This window comes from Tachypleus tridentatus, chromosome 7 (genome assembly GCF_004210375.1).
Source record: "Tachypleus tridentatus isolate NWPU-2018 chromosome 7, ASM421037v1, whole genome shotgun sequence".
In the NCBI taxonomy this organism is placed as follows: Eukaryota; Metazoa; Arthropoda; class Merostomata; order Xiphosura; family Limulidae; genus Tachypleus; species Tachypleus tridentatus.
The window spans coordinates 107215849-107242083 of record NC_134831.1 but is presented as its reverse complement, the minus strand read 5'-3'; the positions used below and the strand labels follow the sequence as shown (position 1 = coordinate 107242083).

At 31.1% G+C, this 26235-nt stretch overlaps 1 protein-coding gene across 4 annotated transcripts in view; it reads left to right on the top strand.

The window, feature by feature from the left end:
* mon2 (Mon2 homolog, regulator of endosome-to-Golgi trafficking) overlaps nucleotides 1–26235 on the top strand; it is a 130102-nt gene that overhangs the window by 88634 nt on the left and 15233 nt on the right. For all 4 annotated transcript variants that reach the window (XM_076513447.1, XM_076513444.1, XM_076513445.1 and 1 more), the window contains exons 22-27: nucleotides 1626–1871; nucleotides 4117–4251; nucleotides 5226–5360; nucleotides 9347–9423; nucleotides 21057–21251; nucleotides 23883–24045. In XM_076513447.1, coding sequence (XP_076369562.1) covers nucleotides 1626–1871; nucleotides 4117–4251; nucleotides 5226–5360; nucleotides 9347–9423; nucleotides 21057–21251; nucleotides 23883–24045 — 951 coding nt within the window. The remainder of the gene's footprint in view (nucleotides 1–1625; nucleotides 1872–4116; nucleotides 4252–5225; nucleotides 5361–9346; nucleotides 9424–21056; nucleotides 21252–23882; nucleotides 24046–26235) is intronic.

Genomic DNA, 26235 nt, shown 5'->3' with positions numbered 1-26235 from the left:
AGGACGGTGAATAACTTGGAGAAGATAGGATACCTAAAGAAATATGACATTTCTCATTATATATTGAGTAATTTACATTAAATTTTGTCCTTATTAGAAGGACGGTGAATAACTTGGAGAAGATAGGATAACTAAAGAAATGTGACGTTTCACATTATAAATTGAATAATTTACATTAAATTTTGTCCTTTTTAGAAGGACGGTGAATAACTTGGAGAAGATAGGATAACTAAAGAAATGTGACGTTTCACATTATAAATTGAATAATTTACATTAAATTTTGTCCTTATTAGAAGGACGGTGAATAACTTGGAGAAGATAGGATACCTAAAGAAATATGACATTTCTCATTATATATTGAGTAATTTACATTAAATTTTGTCCTTATTAGAAGGACGGTGAATAACTTGGAGAAGATAGGATACCTAAAGAAATATGACATTTCTCATTATATATTGAGTAATTTACATTAAATTTTGTCCTTATTAGAAGGACGGTGAATAACTTGGAGAAGATTGGATAACTAAAGAAATGTGACGTTTCACATTATATATTGAGTAATTTACATTAAATTTTGTCCTTATTAGAAGGCCGGTGAATAACTTGGAGAAGATAGGATAACTAAAGAAATGTGACGTTTCACATTATAAATTGAATAATTTACATTAAATTTTGTCCTTATTAGAAGGATGGTGAATAACTTGGAGAAGATAGGATACCTAAAGAAATGTGACATTTCTCATTATATATTGAATAATTTACATTAAATTTTGTCCTTATTAGAAGGACGGTGAATAACTTAGAGAAGATAGGATACCTAAAGAAATGTGACATTTCTCACACAATGGGAAATTAAAGATTTTTCTTCAATATTGTCTTTTAGAATTCAGAACTTCAAACACAGAAACTAATAAAACATGGATTATTATTTACAAGTTCATGCTGTCTAACTGGCTTTACATGAACAAAAAGTAGTTTAACCCTTTCGGCGAGGTTGGCGATCGTAGTCGACTTGAAGGCTCAGCGGGGCAGGCGACTTTCCTTTATTCCTGTTATTCTTATGTATTGAATTTAACATATATAGTATTGGGTACAACCACTGAACATTTCAGGGACTTTAGTTGAGTTATTGCTGAGATATCATGCTTTTAGTACTGATACTGTAATTAATTGAAGTATCAAACATATATATTCAGCGCCATGCCAAACATTAAAAGTTGTTATTCAGTGCCAAAAGGGTTAATAAAGTTTTGAATCTGAAAGAATAAAAATCTTGTGGCATACACAGAAAAGGATGCCTGTGGCAAAAGGGTTAACAATTCTTTATTACACTTGTGACAGCTGCTCTTGTATACTGTAGGTATTTAACTGTTCTTTGTTTGTGTACCATTTACTGAATGTTTTATTACACCTGTAACGTGTTGCTGTATATTGTAGGTATTTAACTGCTGTTTGTTTGTGTATCTTTTACTGAATGTTTAATTATATTTGTAGCATGTGTTGCTGTATAACATAGGTGTTTAATTTTTTTATTTGTATTTCTACTGAATGCTAAATCTGTTGGAGCTGTATTTTCATATTGTTTGTTAAAAATGTGAGACTTTTAATTTTTTGTTTTTTTCAAGTGGAATATTGCAGATTATTTGTATCAAAACCAACACCAGATTAGAGAAGGTTTGGAGATGACAGGTAGTGATTCAAGCTTACCAGCTTTTGATGAACTCTGGATGGTTCTATTTTCTCGACTTGGTGATCTCTGTGTAGACACTAGGTCTGCTGTTAGAAAAAGTGCTGGACAGACACTCTTCTCCACCATTGGAGCTCACAGTTCATTATTAGAGCAGATGACGTGGCAAAGTGTCTTGTGGCAGGTAAAAAGTTCACGTTATTAATCTCTTGCAGTATTAGTGGTACTAACTAGAATTGTTAATAGTTAAGATGTTCACTGATATCATTTTTATGAAACTTGTTTATAAAAATACTTTGTGTCCTTAAAACTGTGACTTTTGTTGAAACTTGTAGAGGAAATATTAGACAATTTTTAATATTGGTATAAAATATAGTTTAGACTGTTTGTTTACCTAACTGTGTGTGAAAGTTTGACTGCAGTAAAGGAGAATTATTATGGTTATTTAAGCTGCAAGAAATAATTTCTGACATATAATAAGTTTTTGGTAGTAAAACACAATTAATGCCTTCATTAACATTTTACGAATGAAATAAACCCTCTTAGTTTTATGTGTAATATTTCGTTTGAAACGTCAAACCAGAAAAAAATGTTGCACATATAATAGATCTTCAGGTATGAATATTAGGTTTTCTGTGATTTCTTTTGTAATCTGTCTTCTGAAGTGAATCTTTACATATTCTTTTCATTAGAATCTAATCAAGAAATGAGTCTGTAGTGAACACCTACAAGAACGACATAAGCTAGATTGTGTTATTCTTTGTTTTTGTGTTAATCTCACCTGTAATTATAGCTAGAATCTAATCAAGAAATGAGACTGTAGTGAACACCTACAAGAACGACATAAGCTAGATAGTGTCATTCTTTGTTTTTGTGTTAATCTCACCTGTAATTATAGCTAGAATCTGATCAAGAAATGGGACTGTAGTGAACACCTACAAGAAGGACATAAGCTAGATAGTGTCATTCTTTGTTTTTGTGTTAATCTCACCTGTAATTATAGCTAGAATCTAATCAAGAAATGGGACTGTAGTGAACACCTACAAGAACGACATAAGCTAGATAGTGTCATTCTTTGTTTTTGTGTTAATCTCACCTGTAATTATAGCTAGAATCTAATCAAGAAATGGGACTGTAATGAACACCTACAAGAACGACATAAGCTAGATAGTGTCATTCTTTGTTTTTGTGTTAATCTCACCTGTAATTATAGCTAGAATCTAATCAAGAAATGGGACTGTAGTGAACACCTACAAGAATGACATAAGCTAGATAGTGTCATTCTTTGTTTTTGTGTTAATCTCACCTGTAATTATAGCTAGAATCTAATCAAGAAATGGGACTGTAGTGAACACCTACAAGAACGACATAAGCTAGATAGTGTCATTCTTTGTTTTTTTGTGTTAATCTGACCTGTAATTATAGCTAGTATCTAATCAAGAAATGAGACTGTAGCAAAAATGTATAGAAAAGCTCATATATGGATGAATGAGTGCACTAAACAGATGTCAGAAAGAGTTAAGGTGACGTTTGGGTTTTCTCAACTCAAATGAGCTGTTTTTACACATATATTTCTCTACAAGTGGGTTTTCTCGACATCACTGAATCTGAAGGACAGCATGGCTTTAAGTGTATTTTTTTAATTAACTTATTTTTACAAAGTTTTAGATTTTTTTAAACTGAACTGAAAGAGAAATCTTGTTAGTTCATCATTTTTCAACAGTAGTACCAGTGCTTGAGGGTGATTTTTCAACAGTGGTACCAGTGCTTGAGGGTGATTTTTCAACAGTGGTACCAGTGCTTGAGGGTGATTTTTCAACAGTGGTACCAGTGCTTGAGGGTGCTTTTTCAACAGTGGTACCAGTGCTTGAGGGTGATTTTTCAACAGTGGTACCAGTGCTTGAGAGTGATTTTTCAACAGTGGTACCAGTGCTTGAGGGTGATTTTTCAACAGTAGTACCAGTGCTTGAGGGTGATTTTTCAACAGTAGTACCAGTGCTTGAGGGTGATTTTTCAACAGTGGTACCAGTGCTTGAGGGTGATTTTTCAACAGTGGTACCAGTGCTTGAGGGTGCTTTTTCAACAGTGGTACCAGTGCTTGAGGGTGCTTTATCAACAGTGGTACCAGTGCTTGAGAGTGATTTTTCAACAGTAGTAATAGTGCTTGAGGGTGAAACAAAATCAGTTTGTGAAAAGTTTAAACTATATGAGAAATTGATATAGTTCTGTTTAAAAAAAATAATTGAAACTAGATGTTTTTTTGTGTAATACATATCTGAGATCTTTTATTACTTTAATCTTCCTGTGTTACAACTAATGAGAAAATACTTAGTTCTGCTTCTTTCAACTTGTAGTACTTGAAATTATTATACATTTTGAAAATGTTTCTAATTTTGTAGCTATTTATAATATATATGAATATATTTTAGGTTTTGTTCCCTTTGTTGGATCGAGTTAGAAATCTGTCGGGTTCTGCTTCATCTGACAAAATTAGTGACATGGGAGGAAATATATTAATACATCACTCCAGGAATACAGCACAGAAACAGTGGGCTGAAACTCAGGTCTGAAGTATTATAATTATTCCATGCAGAAGACATTATTTTTCTTGAGTAAAAACACTTGCTGAAATCTCAGCATGTATAACAGTAAAATGATTACTTGAAAAGAGCCAGAAAAAAGATAACTTCACAAAACTTAGTACATTTTAATCTAAATTTGCAGCTACATAAACAAACCTCAGAGCAATTAGATAGTTAATTATTACATTGTGCTTTATTTAACTTTATATTAAATTTTTTTCAAATACTGAGTCAGAATGATAAACCAGGTAGCAGATACTTGTAATTAATATCTCAGACATTTGTGTGGAACATAACAGAAGATCCAGTGGAATGATTCTTAAAGTTGTGTTATTTTTGTACCATTGTTTTATAGTTAACCTGGTATTAGGTAATGGTGATTTATACTCCAGGTTGTGTGGAACATAACAGAAGGTTCATTGGAATGAATTCGTAAAGCTGTGTTATTTTTGTAACATTGTGTGTGCTGAAAGCAAACTGCTTTACAGAAACTTTGATGTGTTTTGTCTTTTTTTGTTTAACATTTGTGTTTATTTGTATTATTAGTATTGACTTTTGTATTACTAGTATTGACTCTTGTATTACTGCTATTATCTCTTGTGTTACTTGTATTATCTGTTGTATTATTAGTATTAAGTCTTGTATTAATAATATAAACTCTTGTCATTTTATTTGGGTATCCAAGTCTATAATTAAATGAACCAAGAGTCTTGCATGTGCTTTGTTTATTATTATTATTGAATGTTGTTTTTTATTGTTTTCATAATTTTTAGAAGAAGCCAGAGTCTTTTTTTTTCATATCTAAAGTCTTATAAAGAGAAAGAAAAAACTTTGCATTCATTGTTTTTTGTTTTGTTTTTGCAAGAATTATTTTAATAGTTTCTTTTGTCAGGTGCTTATACTATGTAGGATAGCTATAGTTATTATTTTAAACTATGGTGTGTGTTTTTTATTAGGTACTAACACTGTCTGGAGTAGCCAGGGTATTTCACTCGAAGCGAAATGCTCTACAGAAACTGGGAGATTTTCCACGAGCCTGGGCCTTGTTTTTTGAATTCATAGAAGGAGCTGCTAGAAGCAAAAACAATGAGGTAAAACTCAGCAGCAAGTTTTATGTTTCAAAATAACTACTTATATCTTGTAATCTAGTAAGGCCTTTATCCTCTTAAAAAAATTGTATGTTGAAGCAGAAATTTGTTAAACTTGGAAACAGATGTTATTTAAAGACAGTATCATAGGGGCTAGACTTGAAGGGCAAAGCAATTTCAAAACATAAATATTTATTACAACCTTCTTATATATTTAAAAAGGTCAAAACGTTGTTTGTTCCTCTACTAGTGCTTTCTCTACCCATACCAGCCGTTTGTAAATATATAATTTTCTCTACAAGTGGGTTCTCTCATCATCACGGTTTATTACATCCTGTAATACTGTACGCAGCAAAGAACAGTGATTAGTAAACTGTAAATGAAGACAGTTCTACACACAATGTTCAGACAACATATAGCTAAAATCTGCGTTTTGATCAGCAATTTGAAAAAATAAGATTTTTCATTGCTTTATTTTACAACAAATTCTATATTTTGTGTACATATTTCATGTGTGTAGTAGATCTGTAAAATTTAGGAATTTCAATTAGATTATGTTCCTCTTAAAAGAAATGTTAAGTATTTGGGAAAGGGGAGTACTTAGTGGGGATAGAGTAAGTAAGAGACTTATTTGTTCTCAAGGAGTACTCAGTGGGGATAGAGTAAGTAAGAGACTTATTTGTTCTTGGGGAGTACTCAGTGGGGATAAAGTAAGTAAGAGACTTCTTTGTTCTCGGGGAGTACTCAGTGGGGATAGAGTAAGTAAGAGACTTATTTGTTCTCGGGGAGTACTCAGTGGGGATAGAGTAAGTAAGAGACTTATTTGTTCTCGGGGAGTATTCAGTGGGGATAGAGTAAGTAAGAGACTTATTTGTTCTCGGGGAGTACTCAGTGGGGATAGAGTAAGTAAGAGACTTATTTGTTCTCGGGGAGTACTCGGTGGGGATAGAGTAAGTAAGAGACTTATTTGTTCTCGAGGAGTACTCAGTGGGGATAGAGTAAGTAAGAGACTTATTTGTTCTCGGGGAGTACTCAGTGGGGATAGAGTAAGTAAGAGACTTATTTGTTCTCGGGGAGTAATCAGTGGGGATCGAGTAAGTAAAAGACTTATTTGTTCTCAATAATTAGATATTTATTCCAGAACTACTTCTGCAAGTGTTTAAAACAAAACAGATTTGTGAAAACTTTCAAGTTCATTATAAATATTCTTGGATGATACAATGTGTCCAGTTCTTAAACTCTGTATGGTGCTTGATGGCAGAAACACAAACATATATACTTTAAGTGGCTTGTTGTTATTTATCATCTTTTAAAACCAGTTGTTTTTGTTAGGTATAAACAATGTTAGTCTTTTTATATCTGAGGCTAATAGACATAAGCCGCTGTGAACTAAGAAACTGCAAATAACATTTTAGACTTTTTATAATAATCAAGTTATTCAAAACTTTGAAGCTTTATTTAATAATCAGTGGATTTTGCTGTTTTGATTATTTAATATTAAAATTAATACATTAAGTTATTGGCTATGTAAACTTGTTTATACTGATTAAATTATTCAATAATCTAACATTAAATTATTGGTAGATTTGTAGTATATGTCTGGTTAATTTTTATAGCCTTCAATATTGCTTTGTTATAGAGCTATTCAAGTATAAAACGAGAACCCTCTTCCCTACCCATATGTCATATCCTATCTTTTAGGATTTGTTAATTCTTCTTTCTTACACACAATATTATATATAGCCAACAGAAAGTCAAGGTTTTCATCTCTCAAATGGAGTATCATGTTACATTGATTTCTGAACAGAAAGTTCTCAACTTCTCTTTTAGTACAGGCTTTGTTTACAGGAATGTTTTTTTTTTGCTAAAAATTCTTGAACAGACACAGCAGTATGTGAAGGTGTATTGTCATGATGAAGAAACCAGTTACCATTCTTCCACTGCTTGCAATAGTTTCTTCTAATTTTATCCCTCAAGTGAATTAAGATCTCTTTATAAAAAGCCTGGTTAACTGTTTGGTCATGAGGTAAGAATTCAGTACCTCAAACATCAAAAAACGTGATCAACATTGTCTTCACCTTTGGTCGAGACTGTCGTTCCTTTTTTGGATGTGGCAGTGATGGAGACTTCCGCTGGGATGACTGAAGTTTCATTTCAGGGTCATAATCACTTGTCATCAGTAATAATGGTGTTGATGAAATTAGATCAAATCTAGCCCTCATCTCAGATCCTCGCACACTTGTTGACAGTGAAACTTTTGTTCATCCGTCAACAGCCTTGGAAAGATTTTTGCAGACACTCGATGCTTGAAGGGTTTTTCAATTAAAATTGCCTGACACAATCCAAAGGAAATGTCCAGTTCATCAGAAATTTCATGGATAGTTAATCGTTGATCACTTCAGATTTTTCTTTTTCCTTAGCAACCGTTTCATCAGTAAACAATGTCAATGGAAGTGCTTTATCCACTGATAAGTGATAACCTTACTTAAGCAGTCATCACAAAAGGCAGTTCTTAATATTTCAAGAATTTCTGTTCCTCCTTTATCATTTTTCACACAAAACTTGATGGAATCATGTTATTTTTCTTTTCTGTCCATTTTTATCATGACAGAGACAAGAGATACATCTGTCTTTGGACACTTTTTTTGCAACACAGGTATAAGGTCTGGAGAAATGACTTGTTTATAGGGTAGATCACTATTTGTTCATTATACACACCTCAGTGAAGCTCACTGCCTCTGTAATGGCACCTGTAACAGAAGAAGTCTCAGAACTTTTTGAACAGACCTCATATACCTCATTCAAAGTACTATTTTCATCAGTTGCTTGGCAACTGATCCTGAAAATTCTAATTGGGGATATGTACATCACTTGCAGAATTTTTAATCATATCTATTACAATTCTTGTCTCACAGTCACATAATACAAAGATCTTTATTCTAAATCTATGGTGCTTGTTTGGAATGTATTGCTTGAAAACAGTGCAAACCTTGAAAAGAATAAAAGATTCATCCTTAACTACTTTTTGAAATGGATAAAAAGATACCTTAGTTTTATTCTTCACCATTGTAAACACTTCTTGAATTTTCTGTAATCAATCATTTGCATTCTGTTCTTTGTTATTTACAAAGTGCAAATATTTAAGAATTTCCCCAAATCAATCTCGAGTAATAAATTTTGGAAAAATTGGAGTTCCTATAAGGGGACCATTCTTCCAATAACCATCTAACACATGCTTCTTTATATGTGGCATAAGCATCACCAGAGATTTGTGTTTCGCACATGATACCCTTGTGGTGGAGTCTTTACAATGGCAACTGCAGTGCAGAGCTAATTTCAACATTAACGTTTGCCATGTTGAGCATGACTGGCATAGCAGTGTTATTGAGACTTCATAATCTTTGTAATGGTCTGTACTCAACACTTGTATTTTAGAAGTGTGTGCATACATCTGTCATATTGTTATGCTGTTGAAACATTATTTGAATAGTTTATATGGATCTTACATTTTGTGTACTGTAGTTAGTGCATTAGCTCTAAGTACACTTGTAGGTTATACGCAGGTCTAACATTTTGTGTACTGTAGTTAGCACAGTAACACTACATTTGTAGGGTATATATCTGTCTTCAGTCTTGTTTTCTTGTCATTATATTAAATTCTAAATATTTTAGAAGATTATCTTTTATTCACCATTTTGTTTCTATTTCTATTAAATTCTAAAGAATCTAGAAATTTTTATAAAGGTTCTGAACTTTTTTATACTGTTAGTTAATAGTGGATTATATATATTCTATCAAGTTATAAAGATTCTAAAAGGTTTTCATGTTACTAATTCACTGTTTTATTGATTTGCTCTTCGATTTATGAAATATTTTTCATTTTAAGTCACAAAGTTATTTTTCTTGAACTTAATGTTTAAAATTTTTAAATCTTTTTGCAATGTCAGGTTGTCTTATTTTCTCATATTAATGTAATGTTTTCATTTTAGGTTTCACTTTCTGGTTTAAAGAGCTTTCAAGAAATCCTGAATTCTAATGAGAATGTAGCAGAAGAGTGTGATTTCAGGTAAGATGAAATATTACAATGTAATGAAATATTTTGAGATTTTGTCTTTTTCTGTCCTCCTATCTATAGGTGACTTTTTTACTCCTTCCTCGGACAGATGGGCATCTGTGAACGTTTCTTCTCTATTTAACTTATGCCACTTCTGTTCCATCCCTCGTCTGGTCAAGTGGTTAGGGCACTCAACTCTCAATCTGCAGGCAGCAGGTTCAAATCCCCATTCTACTAAACATGTTTGTCCTTTCAGCAGTGAGGATATTATAATGCAAGGTCAATCCCACTATTCTATGGTAAAAGAAAAACCCCAGAGTTAGTGTTGGATGGTGATGAGACCTTCCCACTAGTCTTTCACTGCTAAATTAGAGATGGTTAGCACATGTAACTTTTGTGTAGCTTTGTACACAATTTTTAACAAATCAAACTGCTCTATCCCTCCATACCTTTTCCTCTGCTTTCAAGACACTCTGGATTGGGTTGTGTTCTTTAACATGGTTTTTTCTTATATCTGTAGTACTTATTGCTATCCTGGCTTCATTATTTACTTGGATGTTTGCAGTGGTTTTTCTTTTTCCCTGGTAATGTGGACTAACATTTTATGATTTTTGTTCTCGTTCTCTTCCAAGATTTTTTCCTCTCTCTGGACCTTATCCTTTATTCCTACTCCTTGTTTAGATCAATTTCCTGCTAATTCCATACTCCAGGATTTCCTGCTTTTCTAATTTTCTCACTTTGACATCTCATTTGTCACTGTTCATGCTAGTGATTGTTACATATGTATAATTTGTCACTGTTCATGCTAGTGATTGTTACATATGTATAATTTGTCACTGTTCATGCTAGTGATTGTTACATATGTATAATTTGTCACTGTTCATGCTAGTGATTGTTACATATGTATAATTTGTCACTGTTCATGCTAATGATTGTCACATATGTATAATTTGTCACTGTTCATGCCAGTGATTGTCACATATGTATAATTTGTCACTGCTCATGCTAGTGATTGTTACATATGTATAATTTGTCACTGTTCATGCCAGTGATTGTCACATATGTATAATTTGTCACTGTTCATGCCAGTGATTGTCACATATGTATAATTTGTCACTGTTCATGCCAGTGATTGTCACATATGTATAATTTGTCACTGTTCATGCTAGTTGTTGTCACATATGTATTTGTCACTGTTCATGCCAGTGATTGTCACATATGTATAATTTGTCACTGTTCATGCCAGTGATTGTCACATATGTATAATTTGTCACTGTTCATGCTAGTTGTTGTCACATATGTATTTGTCACTGTTCATGCCAGTGATTGTTACATATGTATAATTTGTCACTGTTCATGCTAGTGATTGTTACATATGTATAATTTGTCACTGTTCATGCCAGTGATTGTCACATATGTATAATTTGTCACTGTTCATGCCAGTGATTGTCACATATGTATAATTTGTCACTGTTCATGCCAGTGATTGTCACATATGTATAATTTGTCACTGTTCATGCCAGTGATTGTCACATATGTATAATTTGTCACTGTTCATGCCAGTGATTGTCACATATGTATAATTTGTCACTGTTCATGCCAGTGATTGTCACATATGTATAATTTGTCACTGTTCATGCCAGTGATTGTTACATATGTATAATTTGTCACTGTTCATGCCAGTGATTGTTACATATGTATAATTTGTCACTGTTCATGCCAGTGATTGTTACATATGTATAATTTGTCACTGTTCATGCTAGTGATTGTCACATATGTATAATTTGTCACTGTTCATGCCAGTGATTGTCACATATGTATAATTTGTCACTGTTCATGCTAGTGATTGTTACATATGTATAATTTGTCACTGTTCATGCTAGTGATTGTTACATATGTATAATTTGTCACTGTTCATGCCAGTGATTGTCACATATGTATAATTTGTCACTGTTCATGCCAGTGATTGTCACATATGTATAATTTGTCACTGTTCATGCCAGTGATTGTCACATATGTATAATTTGTCACTGTTCATGCCAGTGATTGTCACATATGTATAATTTGTCACTGTTCATGCCAGTGATTGTCACATATGTATAATTTGTCACTGTTCATGCCAGTGATTGTCACATATGTATAATTTGTCACTGTTCATGCCAGTGATTGTCACATATGTATAATTTGTCACTGTTCATGCTAATGATTGTCACATATGTATAATTTGTCACTGTTCATGCTAATGATTGTCACATATGTATAATTTGTCACTGTTCATGCCAGTGATTGTCACATATGTATAATTTGTCACTGTTCATGCCAGTGATTGTCACATATGTATAATTTGTCACTGTTCATGCCAGTGATTGTTACATATGTATAATTTGTCACTGTTCATGCCAGTGATTGTCACATATGTATAATTTGTCACTGTTCATGCCAGTGATTGTCACATATGTATAATTTGTCACTGTTCATGCCAGTTGTTGTCACATATGTATAATTTGTCACTGTTCATGCCAGTGATTGTCACATATGTATAATTTGTCACTGTTCATGCTAATGATTGTCACATATGTATAATTTGTCACTGTTCATGCTAGTGATTGTTACATATGTATAATTTGTCACTGTTCATGCCAGTGATTGTCACATATGTATTTGTCACTGTTCATGCCAGTGATTGTCACATATGTATAATTTGTCACTGTTCATGCTAATGATTGTCACATATGTATAATTTGTCACTGTTCATGCCAGTGATTGTCACATATGTATAATTTGTCACTGTTCATGCCAGTGATTGTCACATATGTATAATTTGTCACTGTTCATGCTAGTGATTGTCACATATGTATAATTTGTCACTGTTCATGCTAGTGATTGTTACATATGTATAATTTGTCACTGTTCATGCTAGTGATTGTCACATATGTATAATTTTGGATATCCTTTTTTTGTGTGTGTAGTTTTTCTTGCTTCCAACAATTAGTCATTTTTCATTTCTCTCCCTTGGTTTATTCACTTCTCTTCCAACTTTCTGTTCTTCTACCTGTGACTTAATCTATGTTTTTTAAACCTGGTTTGTGGTTGGCTGTAGTTGGAGTGTTGAACACCTTCCTCCACATCTTTCTTAGCCTGTTATTCTTGTGTTTTTTCTGTTATGTTTATTTTTTTTTAATATTTCATTTCTTGCTTTTACCTTTGCTTCAGTGTTGGCTTCTCTTGTATTTGCTGGTCTCTTGAGGGTCTTCACTTACCATATTCATAATTTACACACTACTATTCTTCTTGGGTCATATTATTGGTGCCACTTTGGTCCACTTCATAATTGGACCTCTTCCCATTATCATCCTTTTCTCTTTTGCTTCACAGTCACACTTTCCTTCTTCACAGAGGGATATCCTCTTTTTGCCCTCATGCATAGTCTCTGCCCAGTTGTTGCCAAACAGGCTATGCTTTCCACTAAAATGTTGTTGTTGTTGCATTATCCTGTCTTTGATTCTTCCAATACTCCTTTCTTCCTGACAGTAATTCTGTGCTCCACTTTTTTGATTTTCTTATCTGATTGTTTGTAAGTGGACTCTAAATTTTAACCTTTTTTTATTTTGGGTGACTTTGTTTATGGTCCTTTCAAGGTACCCAGATTAATCATGTGTGTATTCTGTTTATGGTCCTTTCAAAATACCCAGGTTAATTGTGTTTCTCTAAATTACACTCTGTTTATGGCCCTTTCAAGGTACCCAGGTTAATCATGTTTCTCTAGATTACATTCTTTTAGGTCACAGAACACACTTGTCTAAGACCAGAAAGATGTTCTTTGTGGTTTCATACATGTCCCTTTTGAGCTGTTGCCTTCTGTACCATCATCATCTCTTGATTTGTTTCCTACTACTTCTTTTGTGAAATTACTGCTGTTCCAATGTTTTTTTCTTTTAGATACCTCTCTCACTTTCTTCCATGGCACCTATCACTTTATCTCTTCCAAAATCAATCTTCCTCAGATTTTAATTACTCAAGAGATGCATTGTACTTCTCTCCTATCTTCCTTCATTTTCTTTTGCATCTGTTGCATCATTTGCACTTGGTTTGGTTCTTGTGTCATGTTGGGTTGTTTGATGAACCTTATCATGAACCTCCTCCCTTGGAGGTTCTCACCTTTGTTTGTAGCTTCCTTGTGACCCTTCTTTTCCTTTGATCCCTTTCTTTTTATTTTTTTTTCTTATGGAACAGATCCATTGACTCCCCCATTAACGTGCTTGTCTCAAGATGTGGATGCTTGCAGACTATTTCTTGTTCATCACATTTTTTCAATCTTTTACATCTCTTTGAAAGCTCCTTGTAGGCATGTGGACTATCTGCACACTTTTACATTTTTAGTTGTTTTCTTTCCAGATGGTTTTCATCTTCCACAGGATTGTTATTCTTCAATCATCTGCTGTGTTTTATAGGAACATGTATGACTGGTGTTATACTACCAAAGATCTACCTTGAGCCAGGATAATGAAAAATACTAATATCATCTGCTCTGGCTTTACATTTGCTTGCAGTAAGACCACAAAATTACTAGAGATATCCTTGTAGTGTGTATATATGATCCAAACTGTACCAATTCTATAGAATATCATAGAAAAAACCAGCACCAGGGATGTGCTCTGCTTACTATTCTTTTTTTGCATTGTTCAAACTTTATGATGTTTAGTTTAATAGCCCTTAACTTCAAACCCATTACATATACATATAAATTTACACAGATCTCAAGTTAAAAACAATTTAATGAATTAAGCCCAGTTAAGATAACTATTAGAAGTAGTTAATGAAGACACTAATAGACTCAAAGAGAAAACTTTTACATTTTCAAACTAAAAACATTATATCCTTGTGGATTAAACAAAGTTTCAATAGTTCTACTGATTTTAATTTATGTAGTGATTATTTTATAACTAATTGTTTCTTTATAGATAACATTATTCATAAAATAAAAAACTTAGAGGTACAGGAAATAATAAAGTAAAATGGGTTAATTTTCAGTAATTATTTAGATAATAGTTTATGTGCTAGCATTAATATATGTAAACTACTTATTAACTTAATCTTCCCAAAATAAAAGTATTAATTAATGTAATAAATAAATATAATTTTTTGAAATGATCATGAAAAATATTTACTTGTAGACATAAAATATCCATTAAAAGTTAATAATGTTCCAAGTTTTGAAAAAGAGAAACCTCGATCATACCTTCATATTTTGTAATTAATTTTAGACATAAAATATTTAATGACTTACAAATTTCTAAAATTATTCATCACTCTATAAATAATAATATTTTTCCTTGTAAAAACTTAAAACCTACTATCAGTTATAAATACGAAGTTTCAATTGGTCCATTAATATATAATTATAAAAGATTTTTAGCTGATTTAAATGTAGATGATGTTAATTTATGTTGTGAATTTGAAAATAGTTTATTTATTGCTACTTTTCATAAACATATTATTACTGGTAATTTATATATTATAAAATATGTAAAATAAACAAAAAAGGAACTAAATACAGAATAACAACAAAATGTAATAAAAATAATATTCTAAAATCTGTTGAAAACAATATTGATGAATATTTTAACTATGTTACAGCTTATCCCACAAGATGGTTTTTAGAATGGAAATTCTGTATACTTAAAAAAAATAAAAATAAAATTATCTCATATATAACTAAAGAAATACCATACAGATTTATTGTTTCATCAGTTAAAAATAAGATTTAAGAATTGCAAGAGAAAATATGTTATAGTTCTTACTGATAAAGCTAACTGTAGTATTTTTATAACTTGCAAAAAATTCTATGCATTAATATAGTAAAAGAAATTAATTATTCACAAACATTTAAACTTGTTAACCAATCCAAGGATACATTAATTGTTTCATTAATAGTTATAATAAACTTTATTTCAAACATAATTCTTACGCATATTTACCATTTCTTTATGCTATTTTAAATTTACATAAACTTTCAATTAGATTTATTTCCAATTCAATAAAAACAATTATCAAATAACCGACTATATTATTAAATAAGTTACTTAATATTTTACTTGATAAAATAGAAAATGTAAGTATTAACAATAAAAGACATATGTGTTGGATAATAAAAATAACCATCCTATTTTAGAATGTAAGAAAGTGTGACCAGGTAAATATTATTCAAACATTTGATTTTACAATCTTTGTTTTAAATTCATTAACCTGCTAAGTATTTTAGCTGCTATGGCAACTCCGAACCAAGTTCAAAATACAACTAATGCTTCTTAATTGTGTAACTTTTTTCATGATGCCATTTTGGATTGAAAGTGAAACAATTTGTAAGTATGTCAAATGCATGTCTTTAAAAACACATTGAGAACACTGTATTGAGAATGAATTAACTCATCCGTGGCACTGTATTACCGATTGGCTTGTACGAAGTATTTCGTCTACGGCACTGAACAGGTTAATAGAACAATATTGTTATCCTTTTATAGAACTGGAGAAAAGAAAATATAGTTCCAAATACATAAAAGATATATTAAGTTTCTGTATTTATAATAATTTTATATTTTGTAATAAACAAGTTTTTATACAAGTGATAGAAGTTCCAATGGGAGCTAACTATTCAACTTGTCTAGAAAGTTTATATTTATATTACTGTGAAAGTAGATTTATTGAAAGCTATGCATATCCAGATATTTTTACTTTAGCTTAGAGATATATTGATGGTTTAATCAGCATAAATAATTTTGAAATATATACTGTTATTGACACCATTTATCTAACAGAATTAGGAATTGAAAATACTTCAGTTTCTAATACAGATGTGCATTTTTTAAATATACAAGTTAAAGTAACTGATAAAAATGATTTTGATATAAATATTTTTGATAAAAGATTTTGATTTTCTAATTTTTTGTTTACCTCCTTACATAGTAATACTCCATACCCATCTGTTATAAACCTTATAACTTTGCAGATATTCAGATATTGTAAAATTTGTAATAAATTACAGTATTTTATTAATAATATTAATATACTGATATGAAAATTAATAGTTAATGGATTTAATAAAGAAATTGTAGATAAAATTATTAAATTATTCTGTAATAAATACAAAAAAGTAAAGAAAGTAGAGAAATCCTACTAAAAATTATTTTTAGTTAAGAATATGACCATTTAAGAACTTGGCACTACTTTATGGGAATATACACCTTAAGCTGCATATAAAAGTAAACCAGTCACAATAAATTATTGCTTTGCTGATGTGTTAATTAGTGTCTTTACCATATGGGGGACAGGAATGCTAACTTCAGAGAGGTAAGTTTTATCTTACTTACCCCCAAATGGTAGTACCTTATTTTTCTTTTTCTTTATTCATTTATTATTTTTTTATCTTTTGAGGTTAAGACTGATAGACAGTGTATCCCCACCAGAATGGGGGTCACATCCTCAGTCACATCCAAAAACTTAGGATACATTTTATAATTCCATGTTGTAACTTGTGCCCTAATTTCCTTTTCTAAAATTATGCAGTGTATGTTATTTTATGTTAATGTGTTTTGGTTTATGGCTTGAATATTTTATGGTTGTACTATACATACATATATATATAACATTTCTTCCTGTAGCTTGTATCTGTTAAGTGATAACACACATTTGTGGATCCAGACTGCATAATTACAGTGCACTCTAATGTTAGTTTCATAGTCTACCAGTAGAGTCAAGGCATACAAAAGTATCAGTATCACATGACAATATGCCCTCTTTCCATACCTGGAGTCTCTCTCAAAGTTGAGGTGTGCATGTAAGGTAATGTCTGAAAGTGCATACCCCAACTACACTATGTATAACGACAACTTCGATGGATGGTCAGGTTCACATTCCACTCTTCCCCATGACACAGATTTGGCTTCCTTGCCTCTTCCCTTTTTTTCTATGTGGATGAAGATCTAGTCTACCACAAGTATGTTCCTTAAAGTCCCTACCATCAGGTGTCACACCTATGGACTCTCTTTAGGTGTTTGCTGACAATGGTTTATCTAAGCAATTTTTGTTCCAGTCACAACATTTCAACATGGGATTCTAGCAAATATATTTGGCGAGGGGTATACTGTCTCAGAAGTTATCATTTGCCTTGCTCAAAACTGTATTTCTGATAGATAGTCATTTCTAGATACATTCCCACCAATTCTTCCAACTTCTGATGAACAGCTTCTGTAGTGAAGAATGAAATTGCACATATGCAAGCACACAGGAGAACATTTTGCACCACCTTCCTGTTGGTGGGGACTTTTGCATTATGACATCATCCTGCTTTAGTGCATTTCACGTAAATTCTTATGAAATAAGGTTGAAGTTCCTTCAAGGCTAGTGGTATCCAAACCTCTCACAGAAGTGTGTATCTGTCAGGCATACATTTTTTTAGGAAAGGAAAATATGTATTTTCAGTATAATTCTTAGTAACATTGTTTATTACAAACATTACATTATCATTCTTAGTAATATGTTGTTTAATACAAACATTACAACTCACTATCATTCTAAGTAACATATTGTTTACTACAAACATTACAATATGTATCATTCTTAGTAACATGTTGTTTTGGACAAACATTGCAATACAGTATCATTCTTAGTAATGTTTAGTACAAACATTACAATGCAGTATAACTCTTAGAAACATGTTTTGGACAAACATTACAATACAGTATCATTCTTAGTAACATGTTTTAGACAAACATTACAATATAGTATAATTATTAGTAACATGTTTAGTATAAATAGTACAATACAGTAGCATGTTTAGTACAAACATTATCATTCTATGTAACATGTTTAATACAAACATTATAATACAGTATCATTCTCAGAGCATGTTGTGTTGGACAAAGATTACAATACAGTATCATTCTTAGTAACATGGTATTTAGTACAAACATTACAATACAGTATCATTCTCAGAGTATGTTGTGTTGGACAAAGATTACAATATAGTATCATATTTAGTAACATGTTGTTCAGTACAAACATTACCATACAGTATCATTCTTAGTAACATGTTGTTTTGGACAAACATTACAGTACAGTAACATTTTTCACATGTTTTGTGCAAACATTACAATACAGTATCATTCTTAGTAAATGTTGTTTAGTACAAGCGTTAGAATATAGTATCATTCTTAGTAACATATTGTTTAGTAGAAACATTATAGTGCAGTATCATTCTTAGTAACATGTTGTTTAATTCAAACATTACCATTTACTATCATTCTTTGTAACATGTTTCTTATTACTAACAATACCACTCACTATTGTTCTTAATAATGTTGTTTAGTACAACTATCACAACTCACTATCATCATTCTTAATAACATGTAGTTTAGTATAAACATTACTATTCATTGTCATTCTTAGTGACATATTTTTAGTACAAACATTACAATACAGTGTCATTTTTAGTAACATGTTTTTAGTGCAAACATTACCACTCACTATCATTCTAAGTAACATGTTCTTAACTACAAATGTTACCTCTGACTATCATTCTTAGAAATGTTTAGTACAAACATTACAATACAGTATCATTCTTAGTAACATGTTATTTAGTAAAAACATTACAATACAGTGTCATTTTTAGTAACATGTTATTTAGTAACAACATTACACTTCTCTCAGGGTGTTTGATTTTGTAAAAAAATTATAATACAGTAATATTCTTAAAAAGGTACTTGGTTAAGTAAGACTGCTTCAATATCTTTTGTAGAAACATGTTCTATTGTGAAAACACTTGTTAAATACCATTCCTAGTAACATGTTTAATAGGTGGAATCAGTATAATCCTCTGTTCTCAGGTATCCTTCTCTATACATGACAAAGTTTTATTGTCTTACCTTCAAAATTCAATTGACCTACTTTATGGTATACCAATTAATGTAGCATAAAATTGTTATTAATCCATATTTTAAGAATATAAATTTTAAATTCATACTTTTACAAGGAAGTATTTTTAAAAAAACATTAATTACCCCTGGTATTACACGTAACAGAAATCATGTTTTTTCTGTCATCTATTATAGAATTGTCATTGCTCAGACAAACTGTAATTTTTATATCCTTGAATACTGTTTGGTTACATAAATATCAAATAGAAAATAAGACTCCTTCTTGAAAACACACCTGTCGTATTCTCCCTTTCAGGATATGTTAATAATTCTCTTGTACCTTTAATTATATATTAACCTGTAACCAATAGAAAGTCAAGGTTTTTATCTGTCAAATGACATGCTGTGTAACTTTGTGTTTTGAACATATAATAGCCAGTTCCACCCAAAGTACATGTAACTTTTCAGTGAGAAACTTAACAACTAGCTTGGATTAATCTGTAATGGCTCTTTTCACATAATTAGAAAGTTGAGAGAGGGGAATTTGTTTCCTTTTTTCATATTATTAGTCTGTGTTCTCTGTTGATTATTTAATTAAATAAAACTTATTTTTTGCACTACTACAATTAAAATATTAGGCTTAAATGTCCTCAACATTTGATGACATGAATAAAGAAGATTGGATGAGTACTTTATTTCTTGTTGTTCACATTCATCCTTTATTTATTATTATAAAAGTAACTAGAATGTAAAAATAGGGATTTAGTTAAGATTAGGTTGATAATATAATAAAAATATTTCACCTGAGCAGCATGTAATTTGATAGTGTGGTGTGAGGTGCATGTGCCCCAGGTGATTTACAACTTACTATGACGTGAATAGTAGTTAGACATGGTTCAAAACAATACAATTTAGTTATAATAGTTTATACTGTTATGATATAGACAGAAAAAAGGATCATTTAAATTTTTTTATTCTCTTGGTTATGACATTGATCAAATTGAGTTATCCCATTTTGAGATAAGGTAGAGAAAATAACAGATAAAATATAGTTTTACTGAATATAAATGTTTGAAATGTATATAGGAAGTTTTGGAGATTGCATAAAGGAAATTTGAGATTTTTGATAAGAAGAATAATATGGTTAATCTTCACATGAAAATTTACTTTTCACATGGACTAGTCAAAACAAATACCTAATAAATTCATGGACAAATCTTTAGTTTATTAAAAATACTTCATTAAAATTATTATTTTTGAAATGGAAATATCTATAATGTCAATTGAAAGACAGTCAAGTTTTGTGAAGATATATACAATTTTTTGAAAGTTAGTAATATTAAATCTACAAATACTTTAAATGAATACAATGAGGTCACATGGTCAGTCATTTGACCAATCCCAGGTTGAGAGAAATAATTTACTGTCATTCTTAGCAACTCATTACTTCTTTTAACAGTGTACCTTGTTTTTGTTCCAACAATGCAGTTTTTACCTATAACTTTAATGAATAGTCTACTATTGTGGAAAATGTTGCTCTTTCAATGGCTTTTGTTTGCTATTGTATAAACTTTAAACAAAATGTGATATAACAAAACTTAGCTAAATAAAAGATTTTCCATTAACTGTTAAAGGAAATACCTTTGGTATGCATTTGAAAAAATGAAAATGATAGTCATGAGTTTTTAGTGTGTATTTATGTAAGATTTTTTCTTTGAATGGTGGTGGTTTTAGCCAGCCTTCCTTATGGTCAACAGCTTGGAAAGTGTGGTACAACATTGGAATTGATAATACTAAACCTCCACCTGATCACTTAGTTGAGGAAGCCACTGCAAAGAATGACCTTTCCATTTTTTATATTCCTTCTCAACCTTTTTTAACAGCTCTGGTCCAGATTTTCCCTCTTCTCTTTAATCACATCAAACCTCGGTGAGTAAAAGAAACTTCATTAATTGTAAAACCAGCTTTGATATGCCATTACCTGTATAAAAATTACTTGTTCATTAAAAGTGGTTTTTGTTCTTTCACAATGTCCTCCACTTAGGTGTTATGAGCCTAGAATTTCTTTCTCCAAACAGTGAAATATCATCACAATCTAGTTTTAGTGTTTGAACATCTTCCCTTGTCCAAAAAACAATAAAATGGTGTGACTAAAGTACAGAAAAAATATAAAACTATCCACATCATGTAGTGTTAGTGTACAAAACAAAATATCATGAAACCATCCACATAATGTAGTGTTAGTGTAGAAAACAAAATATCATGAAACCATCCACATAATGTAGTGTTAGTGTAGAAAACAAAATATCATGAAACCATCCACATAATGTAGTGTTAGTGTAGAAAACAAAATATCATGAAACTATCCACTTAATGTAGTGTTAGTGTACAAAACAAAATATCATGAAACCATCCACATAATGTAGTGTTAGTGTAGAAAACAAAATATCATGAAACTATCCACTTAATGTGGTGTTAGTGTAGAAAACAAAATAACCTGGGACTCTCCACCTAATATGGTGTTACTGTAGAAAACAAAATATCATGAAACTATCCACATAATGTGGTGTTAGTGTAGAAAACAAAATATCATGAAACTATCCACTTAATGTAGTGTTAGTGTACAAAACAAAATATCATGAAACCATCCACATAATGTAGTGTTAGTGTAGAAAACAAAATATCATGAAACTATCCACTTAATGTGGTGTTAGTGTAGAAAACAAAATAACCTGAGACTCTCCACCTAATATGGTGTTAGTGTAGAAAACAAAATATCATGAAACTATCCACATAATGTGGTGTTAGTGTAGAAAGCAAAAGATCATGAAACTATCCACATAATGTGGTGTTAGTGTAGAAAGCAAAATATCATGAAACTATCCACATAATATGTTGTTAGTGCAGAAAACAAAATATCATGAAACTATCCACATAATGTGTTGTTAGTGTAGAAAACAAAATATCATGAAACTATCCACATAATGTGTTGTTAGTGCAGAAAACAAAATATCATGTAACTATCCATCTAATGTGGTGTTAGTGTAGAAAACAAAATATCATGAAACTATCCACGTAATGTGGTGTTAGTGTAGAAAACAAAGTATCATTAAACTATCCATCTGATGTGGTGTTAGTGTAGAAAACAAAATATCATGAAACTATCCACTCAATGTGGTGTTAGTGTAGAAAATGAAATATCATGAAACTATGCACATAATGTGGTGTTAGTGTAGAAAATGAAATATCATGAAACTATGCACATAATGTGGTGTTAGTGTAGAAAACAAAATGTCATGAAACTATTCACATAATGTGGTGTTAGTATAGAAAACAAAATATCATGAAACTATCCACATAATGTGGTGTTAGTGTAGAAAACAAAATGTCATGAAACTATCCACGTAATGTGGTGTTAGTGTAGAAAACAATATATCATTAAACTATCCATCTGATGTGGTGTTATTGTAGAAAACGAAACATCATGAAACTATCCACCTAATGTGGTGTTAGTGTAGAAAAGAAAATATCATGAAACTATTTACATAATGTGGTTTTAGTGTAGAAAACAAAATATGAAACTATCCACATAATGTGGTGTTAGTGTAGAAAACAAAATATCATGAAACTATCCACATAATGTGGTGTTAGTGTAGAAAACAAAATATGAAACTATCCACATAATGTAGTGTTAGTGTAGAAAACAAAATATCATGAAACTATCCACCTAATGTGGTGTTAGTGTAGAAAAGAAAATATCATGAAACTATTTACATAATGTGGTGTTAGTGTAGAAAACAAAATATCATGAAACTATCCACATAATGTGGTGTTAGTGTAGAAAACAAAATATCATGAAACTATCCACATAATGTGGTGTTAGCATAGAAAACAAAATATCATGAAACTATCCACATAATGTGGTGTTAGTGTAGAAAACCAAGTATGGAACTATCTACCTATTGTGTTAGTGTAGAATACAAAGTATCATGAAACTATCCACCTAATTAGTGTTTCTTGATCACAAGAAAACCACTTCAAATAAAAATGTATCTCAGAACATCTGATATGGGTATTAACACTTTTACTAATAAAGCAGAGAACCAATTTCTCTTGGAAAGTCAAAACATTGTTCTCTGCTGTATTAGTAAAAATGTTAATACCAATGCCAGCTGTTCTGAGTTAATGTAGGCTTTATATAGAAAATAAAATGTCACAAAACTATTCACCTAATTTAGTGTTAGTGTAGAAAACAAAATATGAAATTTTCCACATAATGTGGTGTTAGTGTAGAAAACAAATTATGAAATTTTCCACATAATGTGGTGTTAGTGTAGAAAACAAAATGTGAAACTGTCTATCTAACTATCTGCTAACCAGTTCTAACAGAGCAACAGATTCTTTGTAATAGATCTAGGTTTTCAACAGCTTTTTGCAGTCCATGTAGATTTTTTCTTCATCATGAATTCACAAAGTAAAACTTCTTTCAGAATCACTAAAATATAATTTACTAGGTGTAACTACCTGATATATAATCTAAAGGTTTGTATTTATTGTTAGCTTTGTTGGGCCAGATTTTAAGAAGTTAGCTACAGTTCTTCACCAAGCTGTGGCTGTCCCTGTGCATGGAGAGGCGTCACCATTTATTCTTCCTTCGCTTGGAGAAGTAGTCTTGACCTCATTGCAGTTAGCTATACTTCAAGCTATAGAAACAGTACAGAAGGTAAGTTTTTTATTATAAAGATTGTATGCAGTTTTGATAAGATTCCTTCTTTATTTCTTAATAATGTTTACTCAATGATGTATTCCTTACTGCATAAGTATGTAGTTTTCTTTCTGAACATATAGACATTAGAAAATGCTTTGATGATGGATAATCTAGATTGTATATCCATAATGAGAGGAATGGAATACAATGCAAAGTGACTGTCTTAAGAAGACAGTTTCTTTTGTGGTCTGATGATATACAGATAGCTAGAGGTCAGAGGGCATATCTTCACATTTGTACACTTACATTTAAAATTTTATTGAACTACTATTTGAGGAATGTATGTCAATAAACTTGGTGTGAAATTTTAATATTATACATCAGTTAATTTCTTAATTTGAAAGTAAATATAAAAGAACCAAATATTAATATTTGTGTGTCACACTGATACTTTAACTTCCGAGTTTGGTCAGATTACGTTTTGTTTTACAGCCACAATATGGCTGTAGATTCATGTGAATTACAAACTGATATTTCTCACATCATTAATCTAGAATTTAAAATAACTACATAATATAAAATTTAAAAAATGTAAACTAATTTGGAAGTGAAAAGAATAGACAAACAGCTACATAGAATAAAATTAAAAGTGTAAACTAAGTTTGTAGATATTTTATGAATACTAACAATGCTATACAATTTATTTTTTGTCCTTGCAACCTTTATTTTTGTTATACTTTGATTACTAACCTACAACCTGGAGAATCAATTGTAATTTTACAGTTAAGAAAATAAGGGTTAAAAATATTGAATTATCAGTTTTTATTTTTCATCTGTTTTCAGTATTTATTGTTACAAAAAAATTTATTGTTACAAACTTGTTACTGAACAAGTTTCAGTAAGATAATGAAAGAAATATATATTTTTGTTCTAAAACAAACTAAAATGACAAAGTTTACATTTATTTCATGATAGTTTTCCAACACTATACAGAGCTAACATTAATAAAATAACAGATCAAATATAGTTTTATTGCAAAGTATTTCAGGTTTTAAGGTTAACAATATTTTCTTTATTTGAAAATTGTCGGGTTTCATGCACGTAATCTCTACATCCTTCTGGGTAATTGTCAAAAATTTTGAATAAAACTATACTTGATTTGTTATCCAGCAATCTGAAGGAAAACATTCCTGAGCAAATTATAACAAACAAAACACAAACTTGGGTAGTCAATGTAAAAACCTAATTAATTATAACAAAAAAAACACAAACTTGGGTAGTCAATGTAAAAACCTAATTCTTTATGTAAAAAACACAAACTTGGGTAGTCAATGTAAAAACCTAATTCTTTATGTAAAAAACACAAACTTGGGTAGTCAATGTAAAAACCTAATTAATTATAACAAACAAAACACAAACTTGGGTAGTCAATGTAAAAACCTAATTAATTATAACAAACAAAACACAAACTTGGGTAGTCAATGTAGAAACCTAATTAATTATAACAAACAAAACACAAACTTGGGTAGTCAATGTAAAAACCTAATTCTTTATGTAAGTCTTGTCAACCTTACCAGTAATTTTTCAAGATTTTGTAAAGTTACTTGTACATTATCAAAAATTACACTATAATTACTCTCACGAATACTCCTGTGCTTACGACCTGGGTAGGTCCCACCTACCCCAAATTGTTTCTTTGCAGATCACACACATACACAGGAAGGGGATTGAGCACACACACACACACACACACAAACCCACAGTGGAGAGTTAACCTGCTGATTACAAATGCATAGTAGAGAGTTAACCTATTGAGCATAAATACAGTGGAATGTAAATGGTCTGTTGAAACACACAGTACTGAAGAAGACTACTGCAACAAGGAGTATAAGAGTCATAGCACTCTAGTCAGGAAGACAGTAGTGACAAGGAATAGAACAGTCATGTAGCACTCGAGTCAGGAGGCTACAGTGGCAAGGAGCATAAGAGTCATGTAGTTCTCCAGTTAGGAAGACGATAGTTACAAAGAGTACAAGAGTCATGTAGCACTTGAGTCAGGAAGACTACAGTGATAAGGAGTACAAGAGTCATGTAGCACTTGAGTCAGGAAGACTACAGTGATAAGGAGTATAAGAATCATGTAGCACTTGATTTAGGAAGACTACAGTGACAAGGAGTATAAGAATCATGTAGCACTTGAGTCAG